Source organism: Rhea americana, unplaced genomic scaffold, assembly GCF_003343005.1.
Source record: "Rhea americana isolate MKP2758 unplaced genomic scaffold, rheAme1 scaffold_37, whole genome shotgun sequence".
NCBI classification, from domain to species: domain Eukaryota; kingdom Metazoa; phylum Chordata; class Aves; order Rheiformes; family Rheidae; genus Rhea; species Rhea americana.
This window is the reverse complement of record NW_028186501.1, coordinates 2,021,922-2,035,567: the sequence shown is the minus strand read 5'-3', so window position 1 is coordinate 2,035,567 and position 13,646 is coordinate 2,021,922. Positions and strand designations below refer to the sequence as shown.

At 47.2% G+C, this 13,646-nt stretch overlaps 1 protein-coding gene across 5 annotated transcripts; it reads left to right on the top strand.

Annotated features, from left to right (window-relative positions):
• Positions 1–1,361: 1,361 nt before the first annotated feature.
• Positions 1,362–10,835, top strand: CCNI2 (cyclin I family member 2). 5 transcript variants are annotated; one of them, XM_085312751.1, is made up of 9 exons: positions 1,377–1,424; positions 1,714–1,863; positions 3,284–3,418; positions 4,150–4,224; positions 5,468–5,608; positions 6,602–6,832; positions 7,642–7,806; positions 9,245–9,346; positions 9,467–10,835. In XM_085312751.1, the coding sequence occupies exons 2-8, from the start codon at positions 1,750–1,752 to the stop codon at positions 9,317–9,319; spliced, it is 936 nt and encodes a 311-aa protein (XP_085168877.1). In that variant the 5' UTR covers positions 1,377–1,424; positions 1,714–1,749; the 3' UTR covers positions 9,320–9,346; positions 9,467–10,835. The 5 variants fall into 5 exon arrangements, with proteins under 5 accessions (XP_085168881.1, XP_085168877.1, XP_085168876.1 ...); XM_085312750.1 differs by having other exon boundaries at positions 9,245–10,835; XM_085312753.1 differs by having other exon boundaries at positions 8,913–10,835.
• Positions 10,836–13,646: the final 2,811 nt, after the last annotated feature.

Genomic DNA, 13,646 nt, shown 5'->3' with positions numbered 1-13,646 from the left:
GACAGGGCTTGGAGGGGCTGACAGGGCTCTGGGGGAGGCTGACAGGGCTCTAGGGGGCAGGTGGCTCGTGGGAGCAGACAGCTCTAGGGAGCTGACAGGGCTCTGAGGGGGGCTGACAGGGTTCGGGGGGTGTTTATATCTTTTTCCCCTTTCTCTAATCTGTTTCTTACTGCCCCTTAGCTATTTCTGCACCCCCAAGTGCTTCTCATGACAGGGCACAGGGCTTCGTTCACYTCGCTTTCCTCTCCACACTGCCTCTACTCCGGACGCAGAGGCCTGGTGTTCCACAGCAGAACAGTAATAATCAGCAATAAGCGTCAARTGCAGAAATAAACTGCAGGTTGTAAACTTTAATTGCAGTGTATTTTGCCAGTGGGTTATAGGTGGAAGTCAGAATGTGGACAGGATTGGTCTGGAGCTTATGGAAGGGCTTCTAGTGTCATCCCGTGTTGCAGGGCTGGGATCATGCTGGTCGTGACAGGACTCTGCCATTTCCTCACCCCCAGACAAAGTGTCAACAAGTGAGTCAGCAAGCTCCAGGACACGGTGTTAAGTAAAATACAGTTGCTTCACTAGTTTTATGTTGACACAACATCAGTGCTTTACTGTATGCAAAAATTCCTACATTAATAGAGTCATTTAGCACCAAAAAATGCATAACCCAAAGGCCTGATGAGAGAACAGGGAGTTACATGCGGGTAGACTGAACTTTAGGAACCAGGTCCCCGTAGAAAATGCTGCACGAGAAAAGGTTGCACTGAAGGGGAGAGCCAAGGAGACCAGTCCCGRAAGATGGAGAGGGCTGATAGGGAACACAAATGGCACAAGATGCGAAGACGCCGGCAGGAGTGGAGGTAGGAGGGGGGCGGTGGTGGCCGTGCTCTGTAAAGCGGGACCAAAGACGCCCTTTTAGGAGCAGGAGGTAAAACGGCTCCCGGCAGGTATGCGGGTGCCGTGTGAGCRGAGCAAAACGCTGTTCGGACAGGGCCACGCCAGCGAGAAGAGGTGGAGGGGTTTTGCCGCGGCAGYAATCGACGGTGGCGAAGGGGCAGCAGCTCTGCGGGACGCGCCGGCGCTCAGACCCGGCCCCGCGGGCCGGCCGCACGGCCGGTGCCCTCGGCGGGGACGGGAGCGGAAACGCGCTTCCTCCCTGCGGGGCCTTTTTATCCGACGACTACGCCGCAGCGACCCGAGGCTCGCCGGGGGGGCGCGGAGGGCAGGCGGCTCCTCGCCCCCCACCGCGGCACGGCTCGGCCCGGGCCGCCCCCGCGAGCCCCGCAGCGGGCCGGGCCGGGGCGGGTCGGGACCGGGGCGGGACCCGCCGCGCGCAGCCGCCGATCGCGCCGGGGCGCTGCCGCCCCTCCCGCAGCGCCGAGCCGGGCCGGGCCGGGCCGAAGCGGGCCGGGCGCGGCCGCCCCGGGCGGGTAAGGCCGGGCCGGCGGGGGGATGCGGGTCCGCCGGAGGCAGCGGAGAGGAGCCCGAGCACGGCGGACTGCTGCAGCCCGGGGGGGGACCGCTGTTGTTCGGCCGTCTGACGGGGCGGGGGGGTCCTCGTCCTTCATCGCGGGCTCCCCCCAGGAAAACGGGCGGCAGAATTGCGCTTTCCCCTTTGCAAACGAGCAAGTGGCCTGGCTGTCCCGCCCCGCGAGGACGTCGGGGCTAGCTCGGCGGCTGCGATGTTGCCTGATAATTTTTTTCTCTTGGTTTTGACAGCGGCTCCCGCCTGGGAAATTGGCTGGAAGAGTTGCTATGAAGTGCCCTGGACCTTCGGGGAGCCTGAGACTTGCCCTCTTCCTGGAAAATGCCTTAGCCAGCGAGGCTAGGATATGGAAAGTGCCAGTTTTCCAGGATCTCATCCTGAAGGTATTCTCCCTCCGTCCTCTTTGGAAGCACCTAAGGGGCTGTGCGGATGCAGTGCTAGTCCTGCCATCTAGTCCACCTGAATGCAAAAGCCATATTAAGTGGACTGAGCTAAAGGAATGGAGGGAGGAAGGGTCTTATTTTACATCTTACGCTCCGTTTAAAGCATGGTTTAGAGGTGCTTTGCATTTTGTTTTGACTCGGCCAGTTTTGGGAACTCTGCTGGAGCAGGCAGGTAAGAGCAGACTCTAAGTCAATTTATTTAGCCATAAGTAAAAATGTCACACTATAGTTAATTGTGCTCTACTGCTYTGTAGTTCTCTCCTTCTATGAGTTCCACGCATTCAAATGGGAGAGGAAAGAATTCAGTGAGAGCTAACAGAAACCAGCCCCATTCCTGGCTGTTAAATTGAGTCGGTCAATTATCGTAGGAAGCTACAACACTTAAGGTCCTTCCGCGTGCAATGGAAACAGTGAGGCTCAGCTGCTTTTGTAAGGTGCTTCAGATCTGTGAAATAATGCACAAAACTTCCCTGAAAGCCTTGCCTCCTTTTTTTTCTTTTTTCTTTACTTTTTTTGCAGTAGTGTAGAAATGCTATTTTTCTGAGCAAAATAGCAAAATGGATAATGCGAAAACTTAATGTTAAGCAAATTAGCAGCGTTACCTGCTCAGCCCTTTCAGCTACCCTTACATTAATGTTCAAATGCATGCCACGGACTATCTGTGGCATTGTAACGGCAGCAAGATTAAAGTCTTTCATCTTTCCTGAATGCATCTTAAAATAAAATGCAAGTAAGAAAAAGCCTGAATATATTTTGCATTGTGCTGGGGGAGGGGGGTCGTAAACCCAGTTTCTCTGTGGTTCCAAGGCCTCAAGGACTGTAAAAAACAAACAAAAAACTTAAAAGAGCAAATCAAAATATGCTCCCAATTACAGTTTCTCTCCCCATCAAGACTGTCTGAATGCAACACATGCTGCAGCAGAGGTTCTGCCCTTTTCTGAAGGGGGGGGAAGTAACGCGTGTCCTCAGCACCTTGGGAAAAAGAGCTCGGTTTGGTGGTTCAGACATGATGTGCAAGGCTGGACTGGAGTCCAGTCCTCCAGTGAAAATCCAGTACCTAAGTGGTCCTCAGCACAGCTAGAGCCAGACTAACTGAGTAACACGGACAAGTGCTTAAAACTGCTCAGAAGTTTGGGTTTTCCTTTGTTGTGTAGACACAACCAACAACTTTCTTCATTTCAAGCCTCCAGACATCTGAAATGTTAATTAGAGCACTTAAAATGATTTGAATCTTCCTTTGGAGATATGTTAACAAAATCATCAAGGGACTAACTTTTTTTTTTTTTTTTTTTTTTTTTTNTTTTTTTTTTTTTTTTTTTTTTTTTTTTAAAAAAAAAAAAACTTTGTTTCTTCCCCTCAGGGTACAGATATCTCTCTCTTGTGTTACGAGAAGGTGGTTCTCTGGATTGCAGAAATAAGCTCTCGGTTCCAGTTTTACCCTGAAACATTTGCCTTAGCTATCAGCATCCTTAACCGGTTACTGGCATCAGTAAAGGTAAAGAGTCTCTATCAKTTTTTTTTTCTCCTGGTAGCTTACTGATTAGACATATAAGGGATATGAAATCAGTTTGCACCCAAAGCAGATACCGCTGTCTGGCAGCAGATTTAGGAAGCAGCCAGGGTCTTCACTGGGGAAGGCTTTTAAGCACACAAACTTGAGTGTGTGCTGAGCTTCCACTGATTTACAGTCCTTAGTAGAGGTGTTTGTATGAATTGTCCAAATGCTGTGATAAATACAGAGAACTCATTATCACCCCATTGTCTCTGCTAAACAGAAAACAATTTCACTATCACTTTTAGTATTTTAGTTTCGAAACCACTATTTTTATCTCAACTGTGGGCCCCTCTTTTTCTGCCATTGAAGTGACAGCAAAGTTATAAGTAGAATTGAATCTTGCTGCTTAATTCCTTTTAGGTCTATACTGGCATTTGTCAAAAACATACTAGTTAGCATCTTAGCTGAGAAGAGGAATAATACTGCATTTGGCACTGCATAGTCAAAATCATGGGGTACCTTAACAAAACTTGCAGCAAGAAGAGGATTTATTTTGTTCACTTTGGATTTGCTTGCTGTTTGCAGCTTCAAATGATTCTTACTGCAGCTCAGCTAATTCAGAAGCAACTATAACCTAAACTAAAGTTTGAAACTTGTGTATTTGTAGTAGACAGTTATTTCCCCCAAGACTGTTATCTTCCCTGCTCAGTGTTTTCTTCTTCTCCCTTCAGGCCCAATTAAAGTATCTTGAGTGCATAGCAATTTCCTGCCTTGTCCTTGCAGCAAAAACCAATGAAGAAGATGAGGTCTGTATGTTTAATTTTAAACGCACTAAGCTCGTCATTGGTTGTTTTCAAATTATTTGTAGTTTCAAGTTTTTTAACAAGTTGAGCATAATGAAAACGTGAACTTGGTAACCCTGAATAATTCCTAAGGGGGATAACAGCAACATTTTCACCGCTGTTTCATCATTATTTGGAAAAGCTGTGACTTGTATGGATGAAGGACTTGTATTTACTTCTGTAGTGGATCTGTTTCCCTGCTCTGCCCCTTCACCTCTTCTACCCCTTCAGAATCCGCAGCTTGCAGCAGAGCTTGGTCCAGGAGTACATGTGCATGTAYATGTGCATGTACAGTTTAGGGCTTGTGAGCATTGGCAATTCTGTTGCAATAGGTCCTGGGAGGGTAAGGTAGGCAAGATGGAACAGAGGCTTTTCAGAGGAAGTTTAAAATAGAAGACTTTGCTTGGAGTCAAAACTTGCTACTGAACATGTAGAGGAAATGACTCAGGTTTGTACCTCAAGGGGAGTATGTAAAGTCAGCAGCTACACACGTAAGCGTGAGATTGCATAGGATAATTATCCAGTGCTTACAGCTAAAACTTTGTGTCCGAAGTGCACTGATAGACTTCCATGAGCCAAACAGTCCTTGAAAAGCACTCCAGACTGCATTTCTCCGCTTTCCTTCCTTCCATTTTGAAAAATAAGGGCTGTGGGTTACAGCCAGAAACCTAGGAGTTGGAGTCATGCATTCTCCTTGCATTTCTGCTACAGTGAAATACCCTTCATAGCCTTTTTTAAGATGCACTATCTTGAGGTTATTCTTCTTTTCCCTTCAGCTAAAAACAAGAAGTTAAGTCAATGACCACAGGAAACAAGACGAGCATGAGCAGCTCTGTAAAGCAGGCCAACAGGAAGCCTCCTCCCAGCTTGTCAGACAGCAAAAGCACTAAGACTGTAAGCAGTGAACCTGCATCACAGAGGCAGTTAGAGACTCGCAGCGACCCTGGGAGCTACAGCCATCATTCTTCCCACTGGCCTGGGTTTGCAGGCAGGTGCCTGTGATGAGCATGGCCRGTCTTTGGTTAGGTTGGGAGTTACGTAGGAAAGTGGTACTCCTGAATGAACATTCTGCCTAGCATTTTGGGATGCRTACAGACTTGTTAGATCCCTCAGCAATACACAGAAACACAGAGCACTGTGTAGGAAGTTGTTGTCTTTATTTCTTAAGTTTTTTTTTGTTTTGTTTTTTTGTTTTTTTTTAATACAGGTAATACCATCGGTGAAGATGCTTGCAGTGCAGAGTGGTTGTAAACGCTCTCCAGCTGAGATCTTGAGAATGGAAAGAATTATACTAGATAAGCTTCACTGGGATCTTTACACAGCAACACCAATGGATTTCTTAAATATTGTAAGCACTAAGTTTTGCAAAATTTAAATTTTTTTTTGTTTAAAGAAACAGCTTCTTTATCAAATAAGACTAGAAAACATAGATGCGAGCACATACACACACATACACATTCTTCCCAAGATGTTTTGCAAGCTGYCTGATTTTAGCTATCTGCAAGTCTTTTGAAGAATGTTACTGTGAATTTCTTTAAATGTACTAATATTCAAAACTTTTTTCAAAAAAAATTATTCTCATTTTTAAAGGACAACTAAAATGGATGTTAAAAAGATTCTCATAATGCTATACGCCATTTTTTAATACACACTGCAAAAATATTTCTAACTCTTTCCATTCTATTAATAMTGTACATAGAAACTTGTCAGAGTTTTGCTACATTTCACACACAGGTCATCTTAAACTATTTTCCTTTTCATCCTACTAATAATTTACCCTTGTTTTAGGCAACTAGACAATCCCATTGTGGCACTTAATTCACACTGCAGTTGCTAAGTATTTGATAGAAACAAACTGCATCTTCCAGAAATGGTCATGTGCTAGTAAGGCAAAAATCATGTGATATGAACACATCCTRGATCCCTTTCTATGGTAATGTGCAAATATTAAGCCATCTCGGCTGCTGATTGTGAGAACTGCCTCTCCTTAGGTGCTTGTTTCCTCAGTAAATTCAGAGTACAATCATAATTATTAGGTTTACTCCTTTTGTATCTGCTGGCCTGAATTGAATCTCATAGATAGCAATCTGGATWATATAGAAACTTCAGAAATTGTTAGGAAACACAGACCTTTTACATTCATTATAAGCTCAAAAACAGTTCAATGTTTGGCAAGTACAAACACAAAACACAAAAAAAGGGGAAAATCCTCTAGGCTTCCTGATATGAATCAAAATTTTCTGTACTTCTAGTTGATAACATATGAAAACATACAAAGTTCACTGACCTCTGCTTTTTTTAATATATATATATATATATATATATTTAATCTTCTCTCCAGTTCCATGCCATGGTGATGTCCAACTGGCCTCATCTACTAAACGGGCTGCCTCAGATGAATCCTTCCCGCCATGTCGCATTCTTGACCAAACAGCTACAGCACTGTATGGCATGCCACCAACTATTGCAGTTTAAGGGCTCCACATTGGCTTTGGTGATCATCACCTTAGAGTTGGAGAGGCTGACTCCTGACTGGTTTCCTGTTATTACTGATCTGCTAAAAAAAGCACAGGTAGGAGTCAAAATGGCCTTTGATCTCAAATCTGAGGCCTGGACATTGATAAATTAATACAGGGCACCTGGATTTACAACCAACATTGCACCTCAGCAGACAGTTCAGAGAAGCGTGTCCATGTTCTGTCTTTGCTAGCATGGCCTTACTAATATGAACAGAAGAGGAAATAAAAGTGTAGTCAGGGGCTGGGAATGGGGAAGGGGCCCTCCATTTGGCAGGGAAAGGAGGTTTCCAAAAGAGCTTGGCTGCAGATGGCTCCCTGTCTYCTGAACAGGGAGGAGATTCTCCCCCAATGGGAGTGTTTAAAAATCTGCCCACGCATTTTTGTCCTCAGGTTTGCACTGAGAAATCCTTGCAGTCCTCAGTGAAATTACATTGCTTTAAAATATAATCAGTTTGGCTTCTCATGATATATATTAAAGGTCAGCTCCGTTTCTCTAAGTTTTTTCCAGTTTCATAAAACACACGCTTTTTCAATAGATTGTATACCTAGAAGGCAAAAGACCTGGATTGTCTACTTACCAYAGATTCATCTTCTGGTCTTGAATTTGTCTCAGATAACAGCCAGAAGCGATAGAGGAAGGCTAGGTTAATAGCCTCATCAAAAGAAAGGGAGAGCTTGCCCACCTTTTCTGTAGTAGTTCAGGATCTCCTGCTGAAGTGCATTGCATCAGGGCTAAGATGGACCTCTCGAATCCAGTATAGCCTGTCCCTCCCCTCTCTCCAGTCACACAGTTATGGGAGCACTGGCCACAACAGAGAGTATTTTATCACGAACTTACAAAGAATCTGTATTTTCCTTACAGGTTAACAGCACCAAATTCATCCACTGCAAGGAGCTTGTGGATCAACAGTTAATGCACTTCCAGACATCCAATGCCATTTATATTTTTTATCCCATCAGTCAAGCCATCCAGGCCCATCCCCAGGCAAGGTTGCCCTACTCTTCTGAATGGAAGAATTCCTATCAGGTGAGGCTGCGGGTCACTGGTCACCAGCCAGTTTCAACAGCTTTCACCTCTACTGCAGCCCAAATTCCTGATGACACCATGGAGACAGATGAATACTATGATGGATTCACGTGCCTGTACAGCGAGGATAGGGGAGCAGATAGCGGAAGGGTGAGCRTGGGCAGCTTGTGCCCCCAGCTGAGGCCTGGAGAAGGCAGCTCCCCGTGTCCCCCCTTAGAGCCGCCCGAAAGGGACTAGCGGGAACCTTCCTGCCTCGGAAGCAGCGACTGCAGAACCAGGATGTTCCCGCGAACAGAACAGCCAATGCAACAGAGCAAAAGCCCTGCTTTGTTTTTCAGAGGATAATGACAAAATGTGTTATGTTTCATATCCTTCCTAAATAGYGTTTGCTAACCCCAGTTTTTATCATTTAAGTATAGAAAGTTGGGGAGAGGAGGGACTCACAATCCTACAACTCAGGGATCAGTTCAGCAGAGGGCTACATACTGCACCAGAGAACTAAATGCCTTGAGGTTTGGGTGTTTTTTTTGGTTTTTTTAATAGTTGTGATGAAATGTGACAGATTCAGCATTTCATCGAGCTCATTGCATTGCTCTCTTATTAAAGCTAATCCGACTTACCCCACGGAGATGAAAGGAGCAGCCATCAAGGAAGGGGGAGTTTCCACTGCTGGTTCCTTACAAARAAGCCCCAGCTGGGACCAAGGTTTTGATTTAATAGGAAAAAGACCAGGAGCCAAAACTCCCAGTTTTTCTTAAGGCCTTATCCTGGAATCCTAGGGTCTGAGGGCTGTGCTCCTTCCTGGTTATCCTATTAAAGACCCAATACAAATTCCTGTGTGCTGTGGGAAAAGCCTTCTTGTGTGGCCCTCACAGACCAGCTTGTGGTGTTCAGTTTTGTTTTGTCTTGCCAGACTGGACTATGCAAAATGCCTTTAACTACCCCCCCTCCAAAATCAGTTTTTGTTAACAGCTAATTTCAATAGCAAAACAGTTAAACTGACCTTTGTAGTCTGTTGAAGTCTCTACTCCACTTTTAAAACTAGCATTACACTATTTTTAAAAAATAAAGGTTACTTTTTAAAAACTTTTTTTTTTTAACTATAGGGCCAGCCTTTTTTAGATATTTTGTTATAATAGTACAATAGTTTGGAGATATAATCCAAACAGTACTGTCCAAGTAGCAATACCATCCCTGCAAGTCCCGTCACAGAACAGACGAGGTTTTCATCCAGACCTGCGCAGGCTAAATGCTGAGGCGACATCTCACGTAATGACACAGGGTAAGTGACCGTGGGACAGTGATGAGACAGGAGCAAGGACTCACACGCCCCAAGTGTCCTGTTCTGATAACTCTACTCTGCTAGGCAGCAGCACRCATCACTGCGGGAAGAAAGTTTCTGGCCTTCCTTCTCCTGGTTCCTTGTCTTACCTTACAGGAGCAAAATTCCTGGACTTTGGGCTGCGCAGGACTGATGCCCTGTGCAGCGCTGTCCGCAAAGTATTACACGTAGCTGCTGCCAGAACTGGCACCGAGAAAAGTGAGTTTTGTGCGTCTGCAAGGAGAATCCCATGCTTTTCTTTTGCAACCGCCAAGAAAGCGGTGCTTAAGCATTCCAAAAAGAAACATTCAGCATCAAAGACTTAAGTGCAAATTACAGGTGTGAGCAGGTGGGATCTCAGCCAGTGCTGAAGCCCAGGAGGTCCCGCGAGGCGAAGTCAGAGCTACTGCAAACCGAGCGCGCCGCGGTGCGAGGGGAGCCGCGGCGGCGGCCCCGCGCTCGCTGCGGGGAGCCGGGCTCGGCGCGCTCGGGACGCTCCCCGTCCGTCCTGCCGGAGGGAAGGTTTGCGTCCCGTCGTGCGGCGCCTTCCTTTTCTACCACAAGCTGTGACTTGGCTGCCCGACTTTTCGAGGAGGCAGGCTGTCGTCTGTCGTTTTCGTTAAATAAAACACAACCTCGGTCCGTGCGTCCTCAGCGCCCTCCTTTACGACTGCGGCTGAAAGCTGGTGCCCGCGGAGATCCTTGCGAGGCGCCGGGGTCCGTTTAGTTCTGTTTTTCTTCCCATCCTTTCTTACGCCTCGTCTCAAACACCTTCACCAGCTGCATTAGCCGGCGGGACGTAGCAGAGAAACTGCACGCGCAGCCGCGAGCACGCCGCGGCGCTGGGAGGGGAGCACCCAACCCGGCACCCGCGGGCCCCTCTGCGCCCCGCCGCTGCTTCTCCAAAGGRCCCACCGGACCGACGCTCCTGCTGGGCCGCGGCAGGGTAAAAGCGCCGCATTTCGCACCCCGGCGCCCCGGTTCTGCTGCCCGTTTCCGGGGAAAACTTTTTGTGTTGCAGACCAGGGGAGCAGCCGAAGCTTTCAAGCAGGCCCGCAGCAAACTCGTGTTTAACGACGTCTCCTTCGGATTCTGGTAACGTTCCCGAGCGAAAGCTTCTTTCATCAGAGATTTGAGATTCGCGGCCTTCCTCTCCCATTCCAGAGGGCGCGGARGCAGGCGCCGCCACCGCCGACGGCGGTTAAAACCCCAGGTGCTGCCTCGCGTCGGCTCGGGGTGCCCGCGGTTAACGCCACCGCGTAAGCGGATCTGCAGCTGCATCCGAAGCCGCCTGCGGTAAGTATCCGGGGAATCGTTCTGTCCTCCGGGAAGTTTTCTGAGCGATGCCGTCGCTGTTCGTCAACGCTGAGATCTGGAGTCAACCAAAACACCGACGGGCGACGAGCGCTAACTCACCCACGGGCACAGCGGCGSCCTGGCCGGGGCAGCGTCCGCCGGAGCGCAGCGCTCGCGGCTCCGTCCYCCAGGGACGCGGAGCAGGGCAGCGAGCGGAGACGCGCCGGCGGGGTGCCAGCGCCGGGGTGCATTTTATACCCAAACRTACACAGAAAGGGGGTGAGCAGAGGAAAACGGGAATAACAGCGAGTGTTGTGAACTTGACAGCAAACGTTTAACRTACAAAACGTGTTTTTGAGATCGCTTGTTTAACAAGTCAGTTTTGTGTTTATTAAACCCAACTTTGGTACAAGCAGGTCATTCCTGCGATTAGTTTACAAGTTTTAAAACAAAACTAAGACTATATGGCTTCACCGCATTCCTGAGCGAACTTAGAGAGGGGCACTGAGACGACTGCCTCCCCCTTTTTTCTTCTTTTTAACAGCTGCCTRCGGGGAAGTCGGTCTGTTATAAACACAGAGCTCTCGGCCCTGAACTCCCCRTCTCCAGCTTTCAACCGTTTCCCCTCCGGTAACGAAAGACATTTCGGTGTCGTTGCAAACGGTTCCACGGCCGCTGCTCCCAGCGAGGGCTTCACCGGAGGAGCCCGGCGCCAGCGCGCGGGGGGACACGGAGGGAGCTTTGGGAAAGGGGGCGAAGCTGGGCRTTATCCCTACGAAAACCAAACGAAGGGAGGGCTGGGGGATTTTGGTTACAGAAGCCGTAAGTCTAGGGAAGAAAGCTAATAAGGGGTTATTGCTAGGAAACGCGAGGTGGCTGGTTAAGGCCGTTAGAAGGTTCTCTCGTTACAGACCCAAACCACAGCGAGGAGAGGCGCAAACGAAGCCAGCTGAAAACTGGCCTCACGCTAACACCACGTTGCTCCTCCTCCACTTGGAAGTTTGGTCACAGCGTTAAATACTTTGCGTGGGCTCTTACCCAGAGATTAGTGTCTTGGTTTAAGTGCAAGCCATGCATCAGCCTTAATTAGCAATTTATCTTTGGGCAAGTAGCTTAAATTTCAACTTTATCATGAAACCTGATCAAGCCAACTTTTCCCAGTCGAGAGATACAATGCATCTTAGTCCTTGCTATATAATCTCTTCTGTGCAATATATTGCAAGCATTAAGGTGAAAACATCAATTAATTTCTTCTGCATGAGATGTTTTGGCCTTAATAAATCTTCTAAGTAACATGTCTTCCTGATGTTATGGAGCACGCACTGGGAAGACTAAAAAAGCTACAGAAAGAACAAAAGAGAATCAATACTTAATTTTCAGTTATTTATATTAAGTGTAGACAGCATGAAAGGTCACAGTACAACTCCAGCATATGCTGCCTGATGATGGGCAGGGTGGGGTACCTAGGAGATGCATTTTACTTCAAACCATCCCAACCTGGGAGGGTTTCTACAGCAGCCAAGCTCTTGTTTGGAATTGGTAATTAGAGGGTCCATTTAAAATTTTAATGAGGGAGGAGTGCTGAAAGAGAACACCTGAGAAGTCAGCGATTACTGTGGGAAGAGGAGCAGAGCAGCCTCCATCTGCCCCACTTTCGCCACGACCGCAGCCGCTCAGGACCAGCGACCCCCTGCTTCTCCTGAAACTGTAGGACGAGGAGGGTATCCACCTCACTGTAGGAATGCTTTAAGTAATACTTTGCATTTCTCATCCTTTTACAAGCATATCTCGTCCTTTCCACAAGCATTTCTAGTAGTTTTCTACACAGATTAATGAATGAATAATCTTAACATCRCTCCTGCAGAGAAACACTTGACAAAGTCCATTGCCCCAACTGACCACGTGCCCCATCTGGCAGGTGACCAGCTACTCCACCTCCATATGCTTTTCCGCTTAGCTCTCGTGTACCCAAATGYACTTTCTCTTCTCTGCTCTCCAGTAACATTTGGCTTTACAAGTATTTGGCGGGAGAGTTGCAAAACATTTCAGAGAGACCGCTTGGCACCAACTGCTAGTCCCTGCTGAGGACTATCCATCAAAAATACAACAGGCTCAAGCGATGGGAACAGGCTGCACACCAAGCGAGCAGAACTGCCCCGGCCTTTGAAACAAGCTGCATATTAAACATAAAAAGCAAAGATCTCTTATACAAACCAACTCCTGCAGCAACAGCACAGTGCTCTCATTCCTAATAGGATTGCCAAGGCAGCCAGCACCACCAGCTTGTTGCTGTTCTTGAAATTGGAGAACTGGAGGGTGCAGAAGCAGCTTCCATCAGCAGCACTGCTTCAGCAAAGGCTGTGCATCAGCCAAACTCCACCTTCTGCTTTGTCCTGTTTAAGGGCAGATGGATCTCATAGTCCAGTGGCAAACAAATCAGAGAGATGTAGGTAAACCAAATATAACTTCAGAGGCAGCAATGTCCCACGGGACATACGCCAAAACCAGGTTAAACTTCATCAGCCAGCCTCCCTGACCTGCTACTGCAGAATTTCTCCCCAGAGATGAGGTGCYGCCCCCACATCCAGCGTGATGGCGAAGGCCCCTATTTTTGTTTTGGAAGGCTCCTAGCAGTCACACAGGAACTGCAGMGATCCAGGTAAGCTTTCAACCGTCCCACGTTATCATTTCAATAGAGATCCACTAGATAACAGAGGAAATCCACTGCTAAATAAATGACACCACAAAACTCAAAATAAATGTGAGATTTAATAAAAGAAAAAAAGTACAAAGTGAGTGGAAAGAACTGAAAGTCAAAAAAAACCCAACGACAACAAAAACCCCAGCACATTGCGAATGGCAGAGGCAGCAGACGTGGCAGGTGGGAGAAGCGCGCCAGCTCCTTGACAGAGAGCAGACAACATACAGTGGTAAATGTTTACATGATTCAAAAAATGGACAGTTTTTCCCATTAGTACCAACCTTGTACAGATACATGTATAAAACAGTTGGAAGATGTGTAACCGAACAGCTTCAGTTATTTCTGAAGGGTTTCTCTTTCACTTCTTCTAGCCTACAAGACGCAAGTCTTCAGACTGTAGTGAGATTAGCATCACAACGTATTCATAATTTGTTAAATAACAATAAAAATAACAATAACTACACTATATACCACATTTCATCTCATCTTAGCCCAAAAGGAAAAAAATCAAGTACTAAAGAA